Raw genomic sequence first — 19,416 nt, 5'->3', positions numbered from 1 at the left:
TAAAAATTACAACTCCTTTCTGCAAACACCCCCCCCACAAAACACCCAAAATTTTATGCATAGCAGGAGGCTTTATAAAGAATATTTGGCAAAGGAAAAACATCTTTTGTGGAGTTAGTGAAACTAATGCCATGTAATAATTACCATCACTTTCAACATGTAAATAATTGTATCCAGTTCTGGCTTACCCACTCTAAAGGAGGGATTATCCATAGAGATATGTTAGAAATCCACAACTTCATGTCATCCAAAAGGAATTCATATTTGGCTCCTCAGTCTAGAATGTTTATAAATTATGCTTTTTTCAAGCTAATGTTAAAAGTAGTCTCAAATCCATTGCTTCAGTGAATTTAGCCCATGCTAGTTCAGAAATTGACCATGGGTAAACAGTTGTTGATAATACATCTCTTTACATAGGTGGGTAATCCCTGTGTGTATCACATGCTGTGACACCTATGGACCAATGGTGCTAGGTGTAACAGGTTGCTTTTAATGTATCCTTTTTTTTTGCATTACAATTTCTTTATTAACTCATTCATATTACATCTCAATTGTTGTCCCATCCCATGTATTCTCCCATTCCCCCCATAGCCAGAACATGGAAAAAGCCTAAGTGTCCCTCAGTAGAAGAATGGATAAAGAAACTGTGGTACATTTACACTATGGAATACTACTCAGCTATTAAAAACAAGGAATTTCCAAAATTTGTGGACAAATGGATTGAACTAGAAATGATCATAATGAGTGAGTTCACCAGAAGCAGAAAGATTCTCAAATGGTATATGCTCACTTATAACTGGACACTAGCCCAAGGGACAGGTCCCATGAAAGTCTGCACCTACCAGGAAAGTGGGATAGAGGTGAGGACATCCTATTAGGACTCTAGGTGAGAGAAGCATGGGAGAGTGGGGAAATAGAAGGATCCAGAGGGTCCTAGAAACCTACAAGAAGAACACTATGATGAGTGGATCTGGGCCCAGGAGTTCTGCTCAAACAATGGTATCAACCAATGTATTCTTTTCCAACTCTCTCTCTGGTTATTACCAAGACTGAAATACCTTTCCTGCCTGAATCCAATCTGACGATGCCTTTGGAGCTTGCTAAAAAGCACCCTCTGGTTCTCTTGGAGGTTCACCTTCATTACAACAGTTACAACCATTCGCATGAGGTTTTAAGAGTATGAGTGATTGTTCCTCTTTGGGGGTGCTTTCCATGAGAGATCCCAACTTCTCTTAGTGTTTAATTTTTCCCTCATGAGGCAAGCACCAACATGACGCCTGATTGGTGCTCTGTGAGAGCACATTGCTGCAGTGGCCACAGCACTGTGGCATATTTTGGACTCAGAGTATTATCTCATCATTTGCAATTAAAACCATATCAGCAGCTGAACAGAAGGGAAGAAAACCAAACAAGGCCTTTCACCTAACTGGTAATTTATGCTCTGTGATTAGCACAATACATTTAAATGTGCCTACTTATCTAGCAAACGCTATAGTTTTCATCAATGAAAATCTTTTAAAAATTCCAACTAGCTACAATTCTATTTTTAAAATATATTTTATTAATTTATTCATATTACATCTAAATTGTTATCCCATCCCTTGTATCCTCTCATTCCTCCCTCCCTCCTATTTCCCCTTACTCCCCTCCCCTATGACTGTGACTGAGGGGGGCCTCCTCCCCCTGTATATGCTCATAGGGTATCAAGTCTCTTCTTGGTAGCCTGCTGTCCTTCCTCTGAGTGCCACCAGGCCTCCCTATCCAGGGGATGTGGTCAAATATGGGGCACCAGAGTTCATGTGAAAGTCAGACCCCATTCTCCACTCAATTGTGGAGAATGTCCTGTCCATTGGCTAGATCTGTGTAGATCTTTTTTTTTCATTTATGAGGATTAATTACAATAAGTCACCCTAAGCAAGCCCTTCTTTGTAATGTGAAAACACCACGTGAGAATGTACCTCGAAGCAACAAAATACTTCTCACAAGGAAACCCAAAAAAATTCTCTTGAGGCTAAAGTCTATTCTGTTTTCCAGTGGGCCTTTTTATGTGTGCTGTGGTGTGTTGACTAACACCCAAATCATGTCAGTTCTCAAAAGTAATGAGAAGTTGTCTGCAGGCTCATGTCTGGAGGTGCTGAGCAAGCCACATAGCTATCTGCTTCCTCAGCTAAGGAAGGCAGCACAGAGGCGGGGAGGGATAAGGGCACGCTTCAGGACAGGAGGAAGAGGGAAGGAAGGAGGATTCCCAGCCCAGACTGACCGAATCAAGTATGCCCTCTTCTCCACCCGCCCTCACCTAATATCCCAGAGGGCAGGAGGGAGCTTTTAATTTTTCATTCACTTGTATTTTTTAATTTTTTATATATAGATGGTTGGTCTGCATGTAGGTCTTCGTACAGTGTGTGTATGTGTGTGTGTGTGTGTGTGTGTGTGTGTGTGTGTGTGTGTGTATGGTGCTCAAGGAAACCAGAATACAGCTTAGGATCTCCCAAAACTGGAGGGGCAGATGGTTGCAAGCCACCACCTGGGTGCTAGAGATTGAACCAGGGTCATCTGGAAGAGCAGCCTGAGCTCTTAGCCACTGAGATCTCTCTCCAAAGGTTATTCTTATGACTGTCTGTTTGTTTTGAGACAGGGTCCCTCTATTATGTGGCTATATCCTAGAATTCACTATGTAGACCAGGCTGGCCTTGAATTTACAAAGATCCACCTGCTTCTGCCTCCAGAGTGCTAAGATTAAAGGTGTGTGCTGCCATGCCCGGCTTCAGTGGATATTCCTGAAAATGCAGATACCAGTGCTCCCCAAAAGGTCTGGACAGGTTTTACTGTTTAAAAACCACAGTGTGCTGAATCATCAGGATTGAGATGCTACATTTAAATGTTAGTTTGGATAGTACCGTTTCTCCTTATCTTGAAAACATATCTCAATGAAATATTCAAATGGTGTTTGTTGACTGACTAATCCATGAGGTTTGCTTGTGTGGGTGGTGGGTGGTACAAAAAAGTGGAACTCGTAGATTTTGAACTCATGCTTTTCTGAGTTTGAGCTGTCACTGTTAATAAGTATTTCAGAGGCCAACAGACTAACTATAAACAATAACCTAGAGTCAGACAGCTCCAGGCTGGAGGCTCGGCAACACCATTTACTAACTTTTTAAAGTATTTCACTCTCTCTGATCTTCATTTATTTGTAAACAAGGATAATAATAGAATCCTCCTTATAGTACTGCTGTTGTGATGACTAAGCCTACGGATGCAGTCCAATGTAAGCACTCAGTGTATGTTGGTTTTGCAATAATAACAGCAATTACCACTGGCAATAAGAAGAAGTTATGATAATAAAATGATGGATATCAATTTATTGATACTCAAAACAATGGCAATGACCTGGCCGCTTTCACAGAGGACTTGGGTCCAGGGCCTCACGCCACAGCGCACAGACGTACCTGCAGGAAACACACTCACACACATCAAAGAAAACGGCGAAGCTGGTTGGGGAGAGTGGAGGGACTTGCTTCTTCCAACACCTGGCTTTCCTTTCCTTTCCCAGATTGCTGGATTCTGATGAAATCCTCCAGAAATGCATGCTGGAAGTGAGGCAACAGATCTATTCCTTGGAGACCCAACCTAATCCATGGCCTGACTAAGGATCCCCTCCAGGGACAGCACCTCAGTTCAGTGCCCACTCTCCTTTCTGCAGCAGCAGATCCTACCGCGGGTGTTACTGCCCTTGTTAAGAACACTCTACTGGTGACACGAGCTCCACTAGAAGACCAACAGAGCCAACTAACTGGAGCCCAAAGGGGTCTGTGGAGTCTGAAGCACCAATCAAGAACCCTGCATGGACTGGACCTGGTTCCTCTACATACATGTAGCCAATGGGCAACTTAGGCTTCATGTGGATCTCCATGTGGGGAGCAGGAACTGCCTCTGACATGGACTCCGTTGCCTGAGTTTTGATCACTTCCCCCTGGCTCAACTGCCTTGCCAGGCCACAAGGGAAGAGGAGGAACTCACTCCTAATGTGACTTGTTGAGCTAGGGTGGGTGCATGGGGGGGACCTCACCTTTTCTGAGTAATAGGAAGGGAGGGTGGGACTGGGAGGAGAGGAAGGAGGGTATTGTAAAGTGAACAGATAAATTAATTTAAAAAATCCTCTTTACTTGGTAAACCCACAGGAAAGGACTGTGGGGAGAGAAGGTTGAGAATGAAGAGACACACAATCTGAGCCTCTGCTGTGGGGCTTTCACGTGTGCTGTCAGGGACCTGATCTCACAGGGTAGGTGGTAATGTCAGAACTCAAAACAGAGACATTTGCACTCTATTCAGCTCTGACATCCGTATGATAGATTTGCTTTTCTCACCAACCCTGTAAAGTGGGCAGCAGATACCCTATATGATCAGGTTTTTAGTGGGAGGAGTGAGAGAATCAAACCTAATGAAGTAGACTACTGATAATAAATGGCTTGACCTGAATTTTCCGTCTAGGTGTTCTTTCACCACGCTCATCCTTGTAATAGGTGATATGATTTTCAGGACTTATGGATCCAACTACGGCAAGTTGCAGATATGTAACAGTTTATAATTTTTTAAACGGAAAGTTGGAGTTTTGTATAACAAGAAATCTGAGTCCGAGTATCTGTAAGAATTGGGAGTTTGACAGACTACCTTTCTGCTTCATTCAGGGATCTTGTGTCACACACATGTAAGCAAATATTCAATTAGAAAGGGAAAACATGACTTCCACTGGGATGCTTAAATAGTAAAATGTAGAATCATTTTGACTAGATCTCTGCAAACACAGGAGATTTTACTAAACTTATTTGATTACTGGCCTTGCCTTTAAAAACAAAATGGTGAGGGATTAGCATCATCAGCCAAATGATCCCAACACTATCCAGCCCGGCATGAGGTCAATTTCCTTGTGACATTTAGATTCAGTTCAGTTTTCATATTTGGTTACAGACTGTGGGCCAACTGCCTTCTAACTCTCCAAGAGGTACCCTTCCTGGTCAGCTGCAGAGCTGTAGGATGGAAGGACGGGGGAATTGGGATGCAGGTAATGTTATAGGGTGCAGGTAATATTATTGAATGTAGGTAATATTGATAGGCAAGTCTCTCTTGAGTGCTGGGATGATAGGAGGGAGCCCTTAGCTCAAATTTGATTTCAGTGACAGTCAAGTGCTGACAATGGAAATTCCATGTTCTTCCACACATATGCTGAATGCCTATCATTCCTACAGTCCGTACCATACTGCTTTCCTTATAATCTAGAGATGGAGCAATAATATTTTGCTTTATCTTTCATTTGGATAGATATGCTTATAATTTTTTGCACATATTATCAAAAGGCTCCACAAATGTTATGGACCGATGGACTACAATTCGTCAATAGAAAGCCCTTAAGAAAAAGTGTAATCAAAAAAGAAGAACCCCAGTAAAATAAGCTAAAAAACAGAAAAATGTTGCATAGTTTCACTTGTTTTGTTTTTGCTTGTTTTTTTTTTTTTTTTGTTTTTTTGAGACAGGGTTTCTCTGTGTAGCTCTGGCTGTCCTGCAGTTGCTTTGTAGACCAAGATGGCCTTGAACTCAAAGAGATCCACCTGCTCTGCTTCCCCGAGTGCTGGCATTACAGGCGTGGGCCACTGCATCTGTCTGGTCTCACTTTTGTTTTTTGTTTTTTTTTAATTGAAAAATAAAATCATATTACATCTCAATTGCTCTCCCATTCCGTGCATCCTCCCATTCCTCTCTTTCTCCCTCTCTCCTGCTTTCACCCCATTTCCCTTCCCTAGGACTGTGACTGAGGGGGACCTCCTCCCCCTGAATATGATTTTAGGGTATCAAGTCTCTTCTTGGTAGTCTGCTATCCTTCCTCTGAGTGCCATTGGGCCTCCCCATCAAGGGGATGTGGTCAAATATGGGGCACCAGAGTTCGTGTGAAAGTCAGTCCCCACTCTCCACTTAACTGTGGAGAATGTCTTGTCCCTTGGCTAGATCTGGGTAATGGTTTGATGATGACTGCACATATTGTCCTTGGTTGGTGCCATAGATCAAGCAGAACCCCTGGACCCAGATCCACCCATCATAATGTTCTTCTTGTAGGTTTCTAGGACCCTCTGGATCCCTCTATTTCCCCATCTCCTATATTTCTCTCACCTAGAGTCCCAATAGGATGTTCTCACCTCTATCCCACTTTCCTAGTAAGTGAAGACTTTCATGGGACCTGCCCCTTGGCCTAGTGTCCAGATATAAGTGAGTATATACCATTTGAGTCTCTCTGCTTCTGGGTTAGTTCACTCATTATGATCATTTCTAGTTCAATCCATTTGTCCACAAATTTCGGAAATTCCTTGTATTTAATAGCTGAGTAGTATTCCATAGTGTAAATGTACCATAGTTTCTTTATCCATTCTTCTACTGAGAGACACTTAGGCTGTTTCCATGTTCTGGCTATTATGAATAAGGCCGCTATGAACATGGTTGAGCATATGTCCCTGGTCTCACTTTTTTAAGAGAAGTTTTTATTGGAGTATGTCTAGCCACTCAGGAGCCACAACCCCAGAAAAGAATCGATGCCCCCCTCCCTTTCAGCTATCAGTTGCCAATAGCTCCTCAGCACGCAGTAGGACTTCATGGGCCCCTTTTTTATCCATATAGGATGAATTTAAAAACAAAACCCAAAAGGCCAAATATACAGAGATGGCGAATCAAACCGTAATTACCAGGGCAGAAAGAAAGATAGTGAGCGGGGATATTAAGGTCAAGAAGTAGCAGATATGTAGGATGAGTAAGCTTAGCGATCTAAGATCCGATATTAGGACCACCGTTAAGAAAGTTGTCCTTTTGGGGAGGCTTGTTAAATAAGTAGATTTTGGCTGCTTTTGCTACACAAAATATAACTATGTAAGATGATATGCTGTTGATTTGCTTCAGTGTAGTAATTGCTGTATTTACAGTTGATTTTTATTTATGTCTATGTGTCCACCACATAGACATGTATGCACATCTGTGTAGCTGTCCACAGAGGCCAGAAGAGTGCACTGGGCACCCTGGAACTGAAGTCGTAAGTAATTGTAAGCTGCCCAATGTGGATGCTAGGAACTGAGCATGGTCCTCTGGAAGAGCCATGCCCCCTGCTTGTAACCATTTATTATTTTTTCAATCTATAAGTATTCCTAAACATTATCTTGGAAGCCTCAAATATACACAATGAAATATATTTAAATCATAAAATTTAAAAGTTCAAAGAACACACACAAGTTAGAAAATAATCTTTTGCATAAATCACGCTTCCAGGTACCACTGGGGCACCGATCCTTTACTCTTTGAGAGCCCAGCACTACCAACAAATCACAAAGATCATTTATGGCAGCCTGAGCTAGTTTTCCTGGAGTTGTTCCATCTAACTACTGACCAGAGTTGGCTCTGATCAGCTTGTGAGATCACAGACCGATGTTTTAGGCATTATTCCCTGGTAAATAGCTAGCAGGGTGTGGCCAGTAGTACAGGCACATGTTGCAAATAGATTCCTCCATCTCTAAGGCCAAGGAGGAGCTCTGAGCACACTGTCAGAGGGTAGGTAGCACACCTGTGTTCCTTCATCTGCTTCAGAGGGCGGGACGAATGGTGCTGCATCTTAATGCTCAGTGTATGCAGCTGTTGCTCTGTGCAGCATCATGTGGCTGGAAGGCAAACTGGATGAGGCTCTGTCCAGTGGATTGGGGGCTCTGTAAGTGGACTCTGGGAAGAATACCTCTTTGTGCAAGGGAAACCCAGTTGCCGCATGCAGGTAGGAAAATATGCTAGCTCTTCAGGAGATAGACAATCATCTACACTTTTCATTACTCAAATCAGGTCTTGAAGCATTTTCATAAATTTGAAAGAAGAAAAAAAGGAACAAAAATCTTTCCTTTCATATAAGAATAAGGTAGAAGTGAAAAAAGGATTGGGGGCTTAAAAATACACATTTATCTTAGCCTTGATACTTCATTGATTAACCTATTATTTTAAGAGGGCATGGTTATGAACAAAAAAGATAAGCCCAATAGAATGCCATTTTGTCTTGGGCTTTCTTTAGCCTCTCTTTTTTTAATGTTTATTTATATTTTATTTGTATGGGTATTTTGACTGCTTCCGTGTATATATATGTACCGCATGTGTGCCTGGTGCCCACAGAGGTCAGAAGAGGATGCTGCATCCCTTGGAGCTGGAAGTATGGATGGTTCTGAGCTGCCTCATGGGAGCTGGGGACTGAACGCAGGTAAGAACAGCCCGTGCTCCTGGCCACTGATCCATCTCTTCAGCCCTGACATAGATCTCTTAAGTACTCTGTGTATGGAGGACAATCTGATGTCAGCAACCCCTCCCCAGTGCTGAGCCACAAATCTATGTCAGCACCAAGCTCATGTCCCATAATCACTCATAGGGGGGTAATGGGGACACTGTTCATCCCTGTGTTGTTGGAAGATTATGAAGGAAGCCAACAATGCTGTAGCCACAGAGACTACTGCTGGGAGGCACAGCGGGGTGTGTGTGTGTGTCGGGGGGTGGGGGGGCACAGGCATGGGTGTGTGTGTGTTGGGGAGGGCGGGCATGGGAGCTTCACTTTGTGGGAGCTTCAGATGCACTCTCCATGGATTTTCCTTTGTGCTTCTTGATCATCCCAGCTTCTTTATTCCAACAGAAGCGACACGGCTGGCTAAAAAGTGATGCTCTCGTTAATGGTCAGTCCCTTAGAGTTACTAACAAGAGAGGCCTTACTTTACGTATTTACAAGATAGGAACAAACCTCAGCCTTACAGAGATACTGGGAGGATCCAAAATGTCGAACAAGTGTAGGAAAAAGTAGGTAAGTTTACAGGGCAACCAGCAGGGTAAGAGGAGAGAGAAATGGTGGGAGAAGCCAGCACTTTTCCTTCTCTTGTTATTATTTGATTTATGATATATATATATATTACTAACTTTAGTAGTTTATAACTGTACATAACACATTTTCAATATTAAGTAAATGGGAAAAATGTAAGTTGTCTTTCAGTGTCTGGCATGTAGATGTTCTATAAATGGGAGCCATTATCATTACTTCAAAGTCTTGGTTTTTGAAAGCAAAAACCTAGGGTTCCTGGATCAGCCAAGTGGAAGAATCAAGTCTACTTTCTGTGAATGATAACAGAGAGGCTACTTGGCTGCTGCTTTTGGCTTTGTTGAAAGATAAATACGGGAGCAAATGCACAGGCACAGCTCTCGGTTCTGCCCACAAGCATCACAGACTGGAAAGAGCAACAGAGTACGGAATAGTCACCAGCCAGGGCCTCCTATGGTAACTCAAGAAGAGTCTGAACCTGACACGTCATCATGACCATTGGCCATTCCCTTGTCACTGGCTTCTCACACTTTGTAAACACAGCCACAAACTCATCCTTATGTCAACTGACTTTTCATTTTCTTTCTTGAAAGAGCCACTGTGAAACACATCTACCTATATTGACCCTAATGTATTTAAGTTTAATAAAGTATTTGTTGCTTATCTACAGAGAAAGTATTACATATGATCTAATTGGTCTCTGGTCGATTATTAAGCTTCCAGACTAAAGTGTGCAGAACTATATTTAATGGTATTATCTAAAACCACAAGCAAATCCTGAACTAATTAAAAAAATTTGTTCTTTAAAGATTCACCATCAATTATCTATTTGCTATCTGTTTATCAAGACTTAAAATTATGATTACAGAGCAAGTATGTTGGAGACTATTCCTTTCCTAGATTAAACATCTTTAAAGACCAAATAGGAGCAAGACAGGTCTTTTCAATTTTCTACAGGTTTAGTTTAATATTTAGGGGTGAGAATGATTATGCTTTTGTGTAATGTAGACAACAATGACCAAGGAAAAGAACAACCTGTGTCCCAGCCACACATCAGAGGCAAATCCTATAGACCCCAAGGGAAGGAAAATAACCCTTTAGCCAAATAATAACTTTGAAGTAGATTTCAAAGCAGAGAGAAAAACTGGGAAACAATTCATACAGGATTTTGCTCCTGGGGAAAAAGTCAAATTTTCCAGGCTAGCAGAAAGCATGCCAAACACCACTCAGCTTAGCACAAGTGATAGGGGGCTTCTAATTCTTAGAACTACACAGACAAAAAGCAATGCATCCGGGTAGAGAACAGAAAGACACAGCAGGAACAAGCTACAAAGCCATATTTCTGGCAACACTGGATGAACCAACCACCCCCAACACAGAAATCCACTGGCAAGCTTAGTCCTAAGCCAAAGAGATTACAAATGAGAACAACTTTTTACTTGGGTTTAGTTTGAAGGACAGGGGGAAATTTGGGTCTATCTCGATTTTATCTGAACATGTTTTTACACCCACTGAACCAAACCGGAGCATGACAAAGCTGTGCTTACTTTTCTCCCCACAGAAGGTCAAGTGTATTTAAATTAGAGACCAGTTTTCTTTACTTGCTGCAAATTTTAAGATGCTGGCCAAGGTTCTGGTGTTGGAGGTGACGGAAGTGTGGCAGGGATTATGGTCTTTAAACGACATGGTGGTAATTAAGAAACCAAAGGAAGAGAAGCACACCTATTGAAAAGTTTTATACATAAGTTCTAAGGATGTGATGTCTGTATTAGGAACCAAAGTAACCACAATTTCCGTTACATTTCTCGAATAGTTTATGGTTAAACCAGGTGGGAAGGCATATTTTGTGGGTAACATATTTCTGACTGGCTACAGACTCTGCTAGACCACAGGGAACACAACTGGAGCAGTTAGAATCAGCACAGGACCTGCCATGCCTGAGAGGGTCTGATGGGAATTGCCCTAGGGGCCCCATCCCTGTGGCTCCTCTCACCGAGCTGCCAGGATCATTAAACATGGAGGGTTTGCTTTCATTCAGCCAGCCCTTGGACCTCAGCCTTTGCCATGGACCCCATGTTTCAGAGGGCTCTGTCCCTCCTCTGTCAGGGATGCCTCCCACCATGGCTTGAGGGCCACCACCCACCTAATGTCTCACACCTCCTTCCTAGACTGTGCTTTGTGCAGCAGGGGCTGTGGCAGTCTACCCATGCCTATGATAAGCCAAATGTAGTAGTAAATGTAGCATAGACTGCTGTGTTCTTAGGCTCCCTTCCATCGCAGCTGTTGGAACTTCTTGGAAAACTTCTTATTTACAAGATCACACTGACTTAGCACCTCAGGCTGAGGAAATAAGAGAATTCAAAACAACCTGTGTTGGATTCCATGGCAGTTCATATCCCAGACGTGAGGGCAGCGAGGTGCACAGACAGGATGCCTGAGACATTCACACACAGTTGGCAGGACAGGAGCCATCTGGCTGCAGAGGAAGCCTCCATGGGGGCGACCCATTCTGCTTTCCTGATAGGTGTGGAGCCCGCTGGTCATGCTGCATGTAGCTCATGCTTGCATTGCTCTTCCACAACTGTAGCTGCGACTGCCTGAAAATGGACTCATCCTTCTGGGAACCCGCTGTCTGAAGTGAACAGACCTGATGAAGAATCCATGTTTATACCGTACAACTGTTGCAGAAAAAGACTTCTTCTTAAAGTGGCCTCAGGTGTTTCTAGTTTCACCTCTAATTTCTGCTGCAGTTCACAGCCAATAGCCCGCTAGTTACTACTTGCATGACAGTGGACTGCATTGGAACTTAGGCCTGTTTCAAAGCAGGCTGCTCTTGCTGGGATAAAGGTTTAGGCTCACCAACCCTCTTTTTTCTCTTATTCTCCAGTCCCCAGGTTCTGGTAAGCGCTCTACTACTCTCTATTTCTATGGGTTCAAACTTTGTCAGAGTTCACACACAATTAAGATCATATGACGTGTGTCTATTCGTGTCTGACTTCTCTCCCTTAACATGATGTCCTGCAGGTCCATCCATATTACCACAAAAGATGGAATTTCATCCTTCCTGTGTCTGAATAGCATTCTATTCTGCACATGTGTGTATAATGTACTTATTTCTTCACCATTCATTGGTCAATGGGCACCAAGGTCAATTACATATTCTGATTATTGTGAAAAATGCTGCAATTGATATGGGAGTGAGGATATTTCTTTGGCCTACTGATTTCTGTATCATTCTTTCCCTTCCTTCATCCCTTTTCTTTTTTTCTTTCTTTCTTTCTTTCTTTCCAACAGGGCCTCACTATACAGCCTTGGCTGGACTAGAACTTGCTATGTAGACAAGGCTAGCCTTGAACTCATAGACATTCACCATCTGCCTCTTGAGTGATGGGGTTAAAGGCATGCACTGCTATACCAAGCTTCATTTTCTTTGGATATAGTCTTTAGGACAGTTGAATAAAATGATAGCTCTATTTTTAATTAAAAAACTTGCATGCTACAGTTAGATAGTAGGAATAAATTCTAGTGATCTGTTTAATAGTCAGATGGCAATGGTGAACAATATTGTCTTCAATATTTCAAAATTGTTACGGAATATTCTGAATGTTCTTATAATAATAAACAATAAACATATGAGTTCATGAATAGTCTGTAACTTTCTGATCTGATTATGATATGAGAGAACCATAGAATCAGAACACTGTAGCCCACAAATCTGTTCATTTATTTATCAGTTGTAAGCAAAGTAAAAGTAAAGTGATGTAATAAGAAGAATTCAGTCTGAGTTGGTGGTAGTTTTACTTGAGAATGACCTAAAATGGGCAAGGAGAAGACTGGCTATCATTAAGTAAGCTGCTTTTGTTCTGGTGACTCAAGGAAGCTGCTCATATTAATAGGTGCAATATTTCAAGATAAATATATCTCTTCTTGAACTAAAGGGTTTATATGATCAAGTCATACCCACAAATAGTTATTGACTTAGTGCCTGCTATTTGCCAGGCTTATGTGAAGACCTCTCTGTACATAACCACATTTCAATGCTCACAAAAAGCATCCTATAATATCTATAAGGCTTATTAAAGGCTCATTATACAAACATTTCATCAGCAGCTTCATATATCACACACAATTAATAAAATACACATGCATAATTGAACCTCAGTGCACCATCACGGACATTTTAATATTCTTGTGTACCTGAAGAGTTGGAAATATGAGGGCACCAGGTATTAATGACCAGGAAGTCTCTCCAGGGTGTGCTTCTAACCTCTACACAGAAATGCCTTGCTACAAGAAAGATGGACTGACCATCACCATCTTGCCAGTGAGGGAACTACAAGTAGCATGCTCAAGGCTACCCTTTCAGGAAATGATGCAAAGCATAGTTGGAGCGTTAATCTGTGCCCCAATCTGTGGCCTAGCTTTGCCTTCTTTCTAACTGGTTTCCTGTTCTAGACAACTCTGATTATATTCATTCTGCCACAATTTTCTCATAAGGTTTAAACGTTGTTGAAATGAGAGCAGGAAAAAATGGGTATTCTTACTATAAATGAAGTCATGAATTCTGAATCATGCAAGGTTGAGCCCCAAGGTGTGCCAGCAAGTCATTCCTACCCAGTCAGCAGCAGAGTTTCCCAAAGGTGGGCCTTGACCTTGGCAGAGCCATTGTAAGCATTTCTTTGGAATTACATATTTTCTTATGTTTTAAAAAATATTTTCTAAATTTTCTACAGTGAGCAGGTAACTTCTTTTAAAAGCAAGTATTCACAGAGAATATGTGAACACATATCAAAACTTCCAATTATTTATAAAACCCCCTGGCTTAAAATATTTAGCTTTAATTGCCCCGTTTCAGCCTCCTCTTTAAAGCCAACTTGTTAGTTCACAGTGATTTAGTCAGACATTCACTGGTTTGTGTGGAAGCAACTACATACACATGGTCATTGACTATTTGATACACCCTAGTTGAGATATCCAAGCAGAAAATATGGAAGTTTTAAAATTTTAGTAAGGAGATAATATTATATTGCTTTTACACTGATTAAGTTGATGTAAAAATAGTGAATGTTGAAATGAAAAAGTGGGAAAAAACCCCAATAGTTCTCAGGTATTAGGAGAGAGGGACAAGTGGACATACAGAGCACAGAGGACTCTCAGGTAGTGAAAGCATTCTGCATTGTGGTGGTTTCAATGAGAATGATCCCTATACTCATATTTGAATTCTTAGTCACCAGGGCATGGAACTGCTTGGGAAGGATTAGGAGGTGTGTCCTTGTTGGAGTATATGTGGCCTTGTGGAGAAAGTGTGTCACTGGGAGTGGGCTTTGAGGTTTCCAAAGCTGACACCAGCCTCTCCCCCCGATGCCTGAAGATTAGGATATAAAGCTCTCAGCTACTCATCCAGTACCATTACAGCCACTATGCTCTCTGTCATGACGATAAGGGGCTAATTTTCTGAATTGGTAAGCAAGTCCCCAGTTAAATGCTTTGTTCTATAAATTCCCTTGGTCATGGAGTCTCTTCAAAGCAATAAGACAGTTAACAAAGACACATCTCATTAAATTGTTATTTGTAGCTATGTGTTTTATGATTTATGACTGTGTACGTGTGTTTATGAGTGCACAGTCATGTGTGTGGATATGTATAAGCTATGGCACATGTGTGGAGGTGAGAGAATAAGCTTAGGTGTCATTTCTCACCTTACACCTTGATTAACAGGGTTCCTTTTGCCACTGCCTCACATGCCAATCTACCCATGGTCTTTGCATCCCATCTCACCACAGGGGTACCGGAATTACACATTTGTGCTATTATGCCTGGCCTTATGTGGGTTTGGGGAATCTAAAGTCAGTGCAACAAGCTCTTTACCCAGTGAGTCACCTCTCTCAATCCTTAGTCTCATCTTTTTATGGTAAATGCATCTCACAAATTTATCTAAACATATAGAATATACAACGCCAAGGATGAGCCCTACTGTAAGCGTCACACTTTGGGTGGTAACATGTCGATATAGGCTTATCAACTGTAATAAATGCGTTACTCTGGTGGGTGATGTTGACAATAAGGAAGGCATTCAGATAGAAAGGTGGATTTTGTTGTTGTTGTTGTTGTTGTCTATTAATCTAAATTCTAAAGTTAATCTAAAAAGATAATTTCCTAAAAATACTTTGGATATGCTGGGCTAAGTAAAATATGTTATTAAGTTAAATTCACCTGGTTCTCTTCACTTTTTTTCATCGTGGTACTTGGGAATGTGGCTCAAATTATATTTCTATTGAGCCAACACTGACGGTCAATTACTGTTTGTGCTTTTATATACTTCCGTTATGTACAGAAAGATATACTTTTTGCATATTTTATGAAAAGTATTCATCATTTTATACTCAGACAATTAAAAATTATTAGTTACAGAAAATTAGATTTCATTATTATTTTTATTTTGTTTTATTTTTCTTCTTCCCTCATGCATTACATCCTGACTCTGCAGTTGCCCCTCCCTCCCCTCTCCCCCAGATCCACCCCCTCCACCTCCCCTCAGAAAGGATCAGGCCTCCCAAGGATATTGACCAAACAAGGCCTAACAGGCTACATTAAGACCAGGTACATACCAACATAGCAAGGCTGGACAAGGCAACCCAGTAGGAGGGACAGGGTCCCACAAGCAGGCAAAAGAGTTGGAGAAAGCCCAGCTCCTGCTCCCACTGTTAAGATTACCACAAGGACACCAAGCTATTCACCCATACCATATATACAGAGGGACTAGGTCAGACCCCTATAGGCTCCCTGATGTCTGCGAGGCCAGATAGGTACTGGCCAGTTGATTCTGCGGGCCATGTTCTTGTCATGTCCCTGACCCCCTTGGTTCCTCTGATCCTTTCTTCTTCCTCAGCAGGACTCCCCAAATTCTGCCTAATGTTTGGCTCTGGGACTCTGCATCTGCTCTCACCAGTTGCACTCTGCAGGAAGGACACATTGTAGGTTGAAGGTTTTGTGGCTGGGTTGGTGTCCCAATCCTTCCACTTGAGGCCTTGTCTGATTACAGACGATGGCGGGTTTAAGCTCCATGTCCCCTATTCCTAGGAGTCTTTTTTTTTAAGATTCATTTTTTTTATTATGTATACAGTGTTCTGCCTGTATGATAGAAGAGGCCATTAGATCTCATTATAGATGGTTGTGAGCCACCATGTGGTTGCTGGGAATTGAACTCAGAAGCTCTGGAAGATCAGTCAGTGTTCTTAACCTCTGAGCCATCCCTCCAGTCCCTACTAGGAGTCTTTACTAGGGTCATTCTGGTAGATTTCATGAAGTTTCCATTGCACTAGGTTTCTACCTCACCCTGAAATGCCCCATCCTCAATTGTATTTCATTATTTTTAAAAACAAACTTCTTTGTTCCTTCCTTTCCCATCCCCTGTCCTCTACTGTATCCTCCCAGCCTTTGCACTTTCATGTGACATGAAACTTCTCTCCTCCCCATTAAACTACTTCATTCCCTTCTTGTGGTCTTCTGCCTAGTTTTTAAGTTTATACCTCTATTTGCAAGCATTATATTTTAGCATTTATGTATGGGGGGAAAATGAGCTTTTTGTCTTTGAGACTTCTCTCTAAATCCATTCATTTTGTTGAAAATTCCATAATTTTGGTTTTTTAAAACACAATTTGTCTTGAGAACTTTATTCACAATTGTTAAAACTCAAAAACACATTATATGTTCACATGTGAGTGGCATAATATTATGGAATATTTGTATAATATTAAAGTGCTTCATAACAAAAATAAACAATTGAGCCTCAAGAAAAGCTTGTGATAGCTAAAAGCTAATAATAATAATAATAATAATAATAATAATAATAATAATAATAATAGTGAAAATTGCAGGGATGTATAGAGGCAGCCATAATAAATCTGTGCATGATATATGTCACTCTGGACAAACCCCATTGTGTATACATGCCACATTTTCATAATTATTCTTTTCAGGATAGACATCTAGGTTGGTTCTATTGTGAATAATACAAGAGACAAACATGGATGTGCAAGTATGTGTGTGGTGGGTTAGAGAGTCTTTCATGTATATGCTCAGGAGTGATACACTGGGTCATACAGTAGCTCTATTTTTAATTTTTTTGAGGATCTGCCACACTGATTTCTATTGTGGTTATACCAGCTTATACACCCACCAATAGTGGATAAGGATTCCTCAAAACATACTACAGAGATATAGTAACAAAGAAGCATGATACCAACATATAATCAGGTAGGTAGAGCACTACAGTAGAATAGATGAATAAGAAATAAATTCACACAGCTATGGCCACCTAATATTGACAAGGACTCAATAACATATGCTGGAAAAAGACAGCACATCAGCAAATGGTGTTAGCCTTTGCCAGCACCAATCTTGCGTATGGTGCACAAACTTATGCAGGCAAAGCCCCTATACGCATAAAATAAAACAAAAGTGTTTCAAAACAAAACAAAAGAGTTTACTTGTATGATAAGAACTTCAAGCCTCTGAAGAAAGAAATTGAAGAAGATATCAGAAGATAGATCTCTTGTGCTCATGGTAAAAATGCCATCTCACCAAAAGCGATCTGCAGATTCAATGCAATTCTCATCAAAATTCTAACACAATTATTTACACACCTGGAAAGAGGAATTCTCAATTTCATATGGAAAAATAAAAAACCCCAGAACAGCTAAAATAATTCTGTACAATAAAAGAACTTCTGAGGTATCACCATCCCTGATCTCAAACTGTACTACAGAGAAGTAGTAGTAAAAACTGCATGGTGTTGTGGCGTACAAACAGACTGGTCAATCAATGGGATCAAACTGAAGACCCAGAAATAAATCCACACACTTAAAAACACTTGATATTTGATGAAGAAGCCAAAACCATACAATGGGGGGCAAAGACAGCATCTTCAACAAATGATGTTGGTCCAACTGATGTCTATATGTAGAAATATGCAAACAGATCTGTATTTATCACCCTGCACAAAACTCAAGTCCAAGTTGATCAAAGACCTCAACATAAACCAAGAAACACTAAATCTATTAGAAGAGAAAGTGGGAAACAACTTTGAACTCACTGGCACAGGAGACAGCTTCCTGAACAGAGCACCAACAGCTCAGGAACTAAGATCAACAATTAATAAATGAGACCTCATGAAACTGAAAATATTCTGTAAGGCCAAGAACAACAGAACAAAATGACAGCCTACAGACTGAGAAACGATCTTCACCAACCCTACATCTTATAGAAGGCTAATATTCAAAATATATAAAGACCTCAAGAAATTAAACACCAACAAACCAAATAATTGAATTAAAAATGGGGTACTGAGCTAAACAGAGAACTCTCAACAGAGGAATCTCTAATGTCTGATAAGCATTTAAAAAAATGCTCAGTATCCTTAGTCATCAAGAAAATGCCAATCAAAATGACTCTGAGATCCCATCCCTCATCCATCAGAATTGCTATGATATAAAACTCAAGTGACAGCACATGCTGGCAAGGATGTGGAGAAAGGGAAACACTTCTCCATTGCTTGTGGGAAGGCAAACTTGTATAAATACTTTGGAAATCTATTTGGTGCTTTCTCAGAAAATAGGAAATAATACAACCTCAAGACCCATCTGTACCACTTTTGAGCATATACCCAAAAGATGCTCCACCATACAACTTGCTCAATTATGGTCTTATCAGTTTTATTCATAATAGACAGAAACTGGCAACAACCTATATGTCCCTCAACTGAAGAATGAATAAAGAAAATATGATACATTTACACAATAGAATACTACTCAGCTATTAAAAACAAGAAAATCATGAAACTTGTAGGCAAATGGATGGAACTCGAAAAGGTCATTCTGAGTGAGGTAACCCAGACTCAGAAAGACTTACTCAGTTATAAGCAGATATTTAGCCATATATTATGGGATAACCACACTACAATAACCCAAGGGAGGCCCTCCTTGGTTAGCACTCAGATGGAGAAATGGAATAGACAGTGGAAGTAGACGCAGAGAGGGAACTGGTAGGAGAGGGTGTGGGCAAGAAAAAGAAGAGGGGATCAAATATGGGGAGAGTGGGGAGAGGACATGAGAGGATTGGAGAGCAAAGGGATACTGAGGGCAGGGGCATCACTGAGACAATCTGGAAACCTGCGACAGGGTAGGATACAGGGAGAATATGGGGATGTCTCTAACTGAGCCTCCTAGCAACGGGAGGCATGGATACTGAGGAGGCCTCCTTTTAGGCAGGCAGAACTTATAGTGCTGAGAGGGGAGCACCAATCCATCCACAAAACGTTCAACCCAATATTTACCCTGCCTACAAGTTATGCAGAGATAAAGATAGAGATTGAGGCAATGTTTACAGACAGGAGCCTAGCATAAGTGTCCTCTGAGAGGCCCCGCCCAACAGCTGATTGAATCAGATGCTGAGACCCACAGCCAAGCATTAAGTGGATCCTGGGAGTCCTGTGGAAGTGTATGTGTGTGTGTGTGTGTGTGTGTGTGTGTGTGTGTGTGTGTGTGTGTGTGTGT

The 19,416-nt window shown here is 41.2% G+C and overlaps 2 protein-coding genes across 7 annotated transcripts in view; one reads left to right on the top strand and one right to left on the bottom strand.

Moving 5' to 3' along the window:
• PAX9 (paired box 9) overlaps nt 1–4,801 on the top strand; it is a 46,312-nt gene extending 41,511 nt beyond the window's left edge. The window contains exons 5-6 of the mRNA XM_084791659.1: nt 3,551–4,042; nt 4,179–4,801. Coding sequence (XP_084647785.1) covers nt 3,551–3,597 — 47 coding nt within the window. The 3' untranslated portion in view covers nt 3,598–4,042; nt 4,179–4,801. The remainder of the gene's footprint in view (nt 1–3,550; nt 4,043–4,178) is intronic.
• SLC25A21 (solute carrier family 25 member 21) overlaps nt 1–19,416 on the bottom strand; it is a 502,852-nt gene that overhangs the window by 24,579 nt on the left and 458,857 nt on the right. The gene's annotated exons all lie outside the window — the stretch shown is intronic.

Source organism: Acomys minous (assembly GCF_964271855.1).
Source record: "Acomys minous genome assembly, chromosome: 8".
NCBI lineage: Eukaryota > Metazoa > Chordata > Mammalia > Rodentia > Muridae > Acomys > Acomys minous.
The sequence above is the reverse complement of the archived record's forward strand: the minus strand, read 5'-3'. Positions and strand labels throughout refer to the sequence as shown.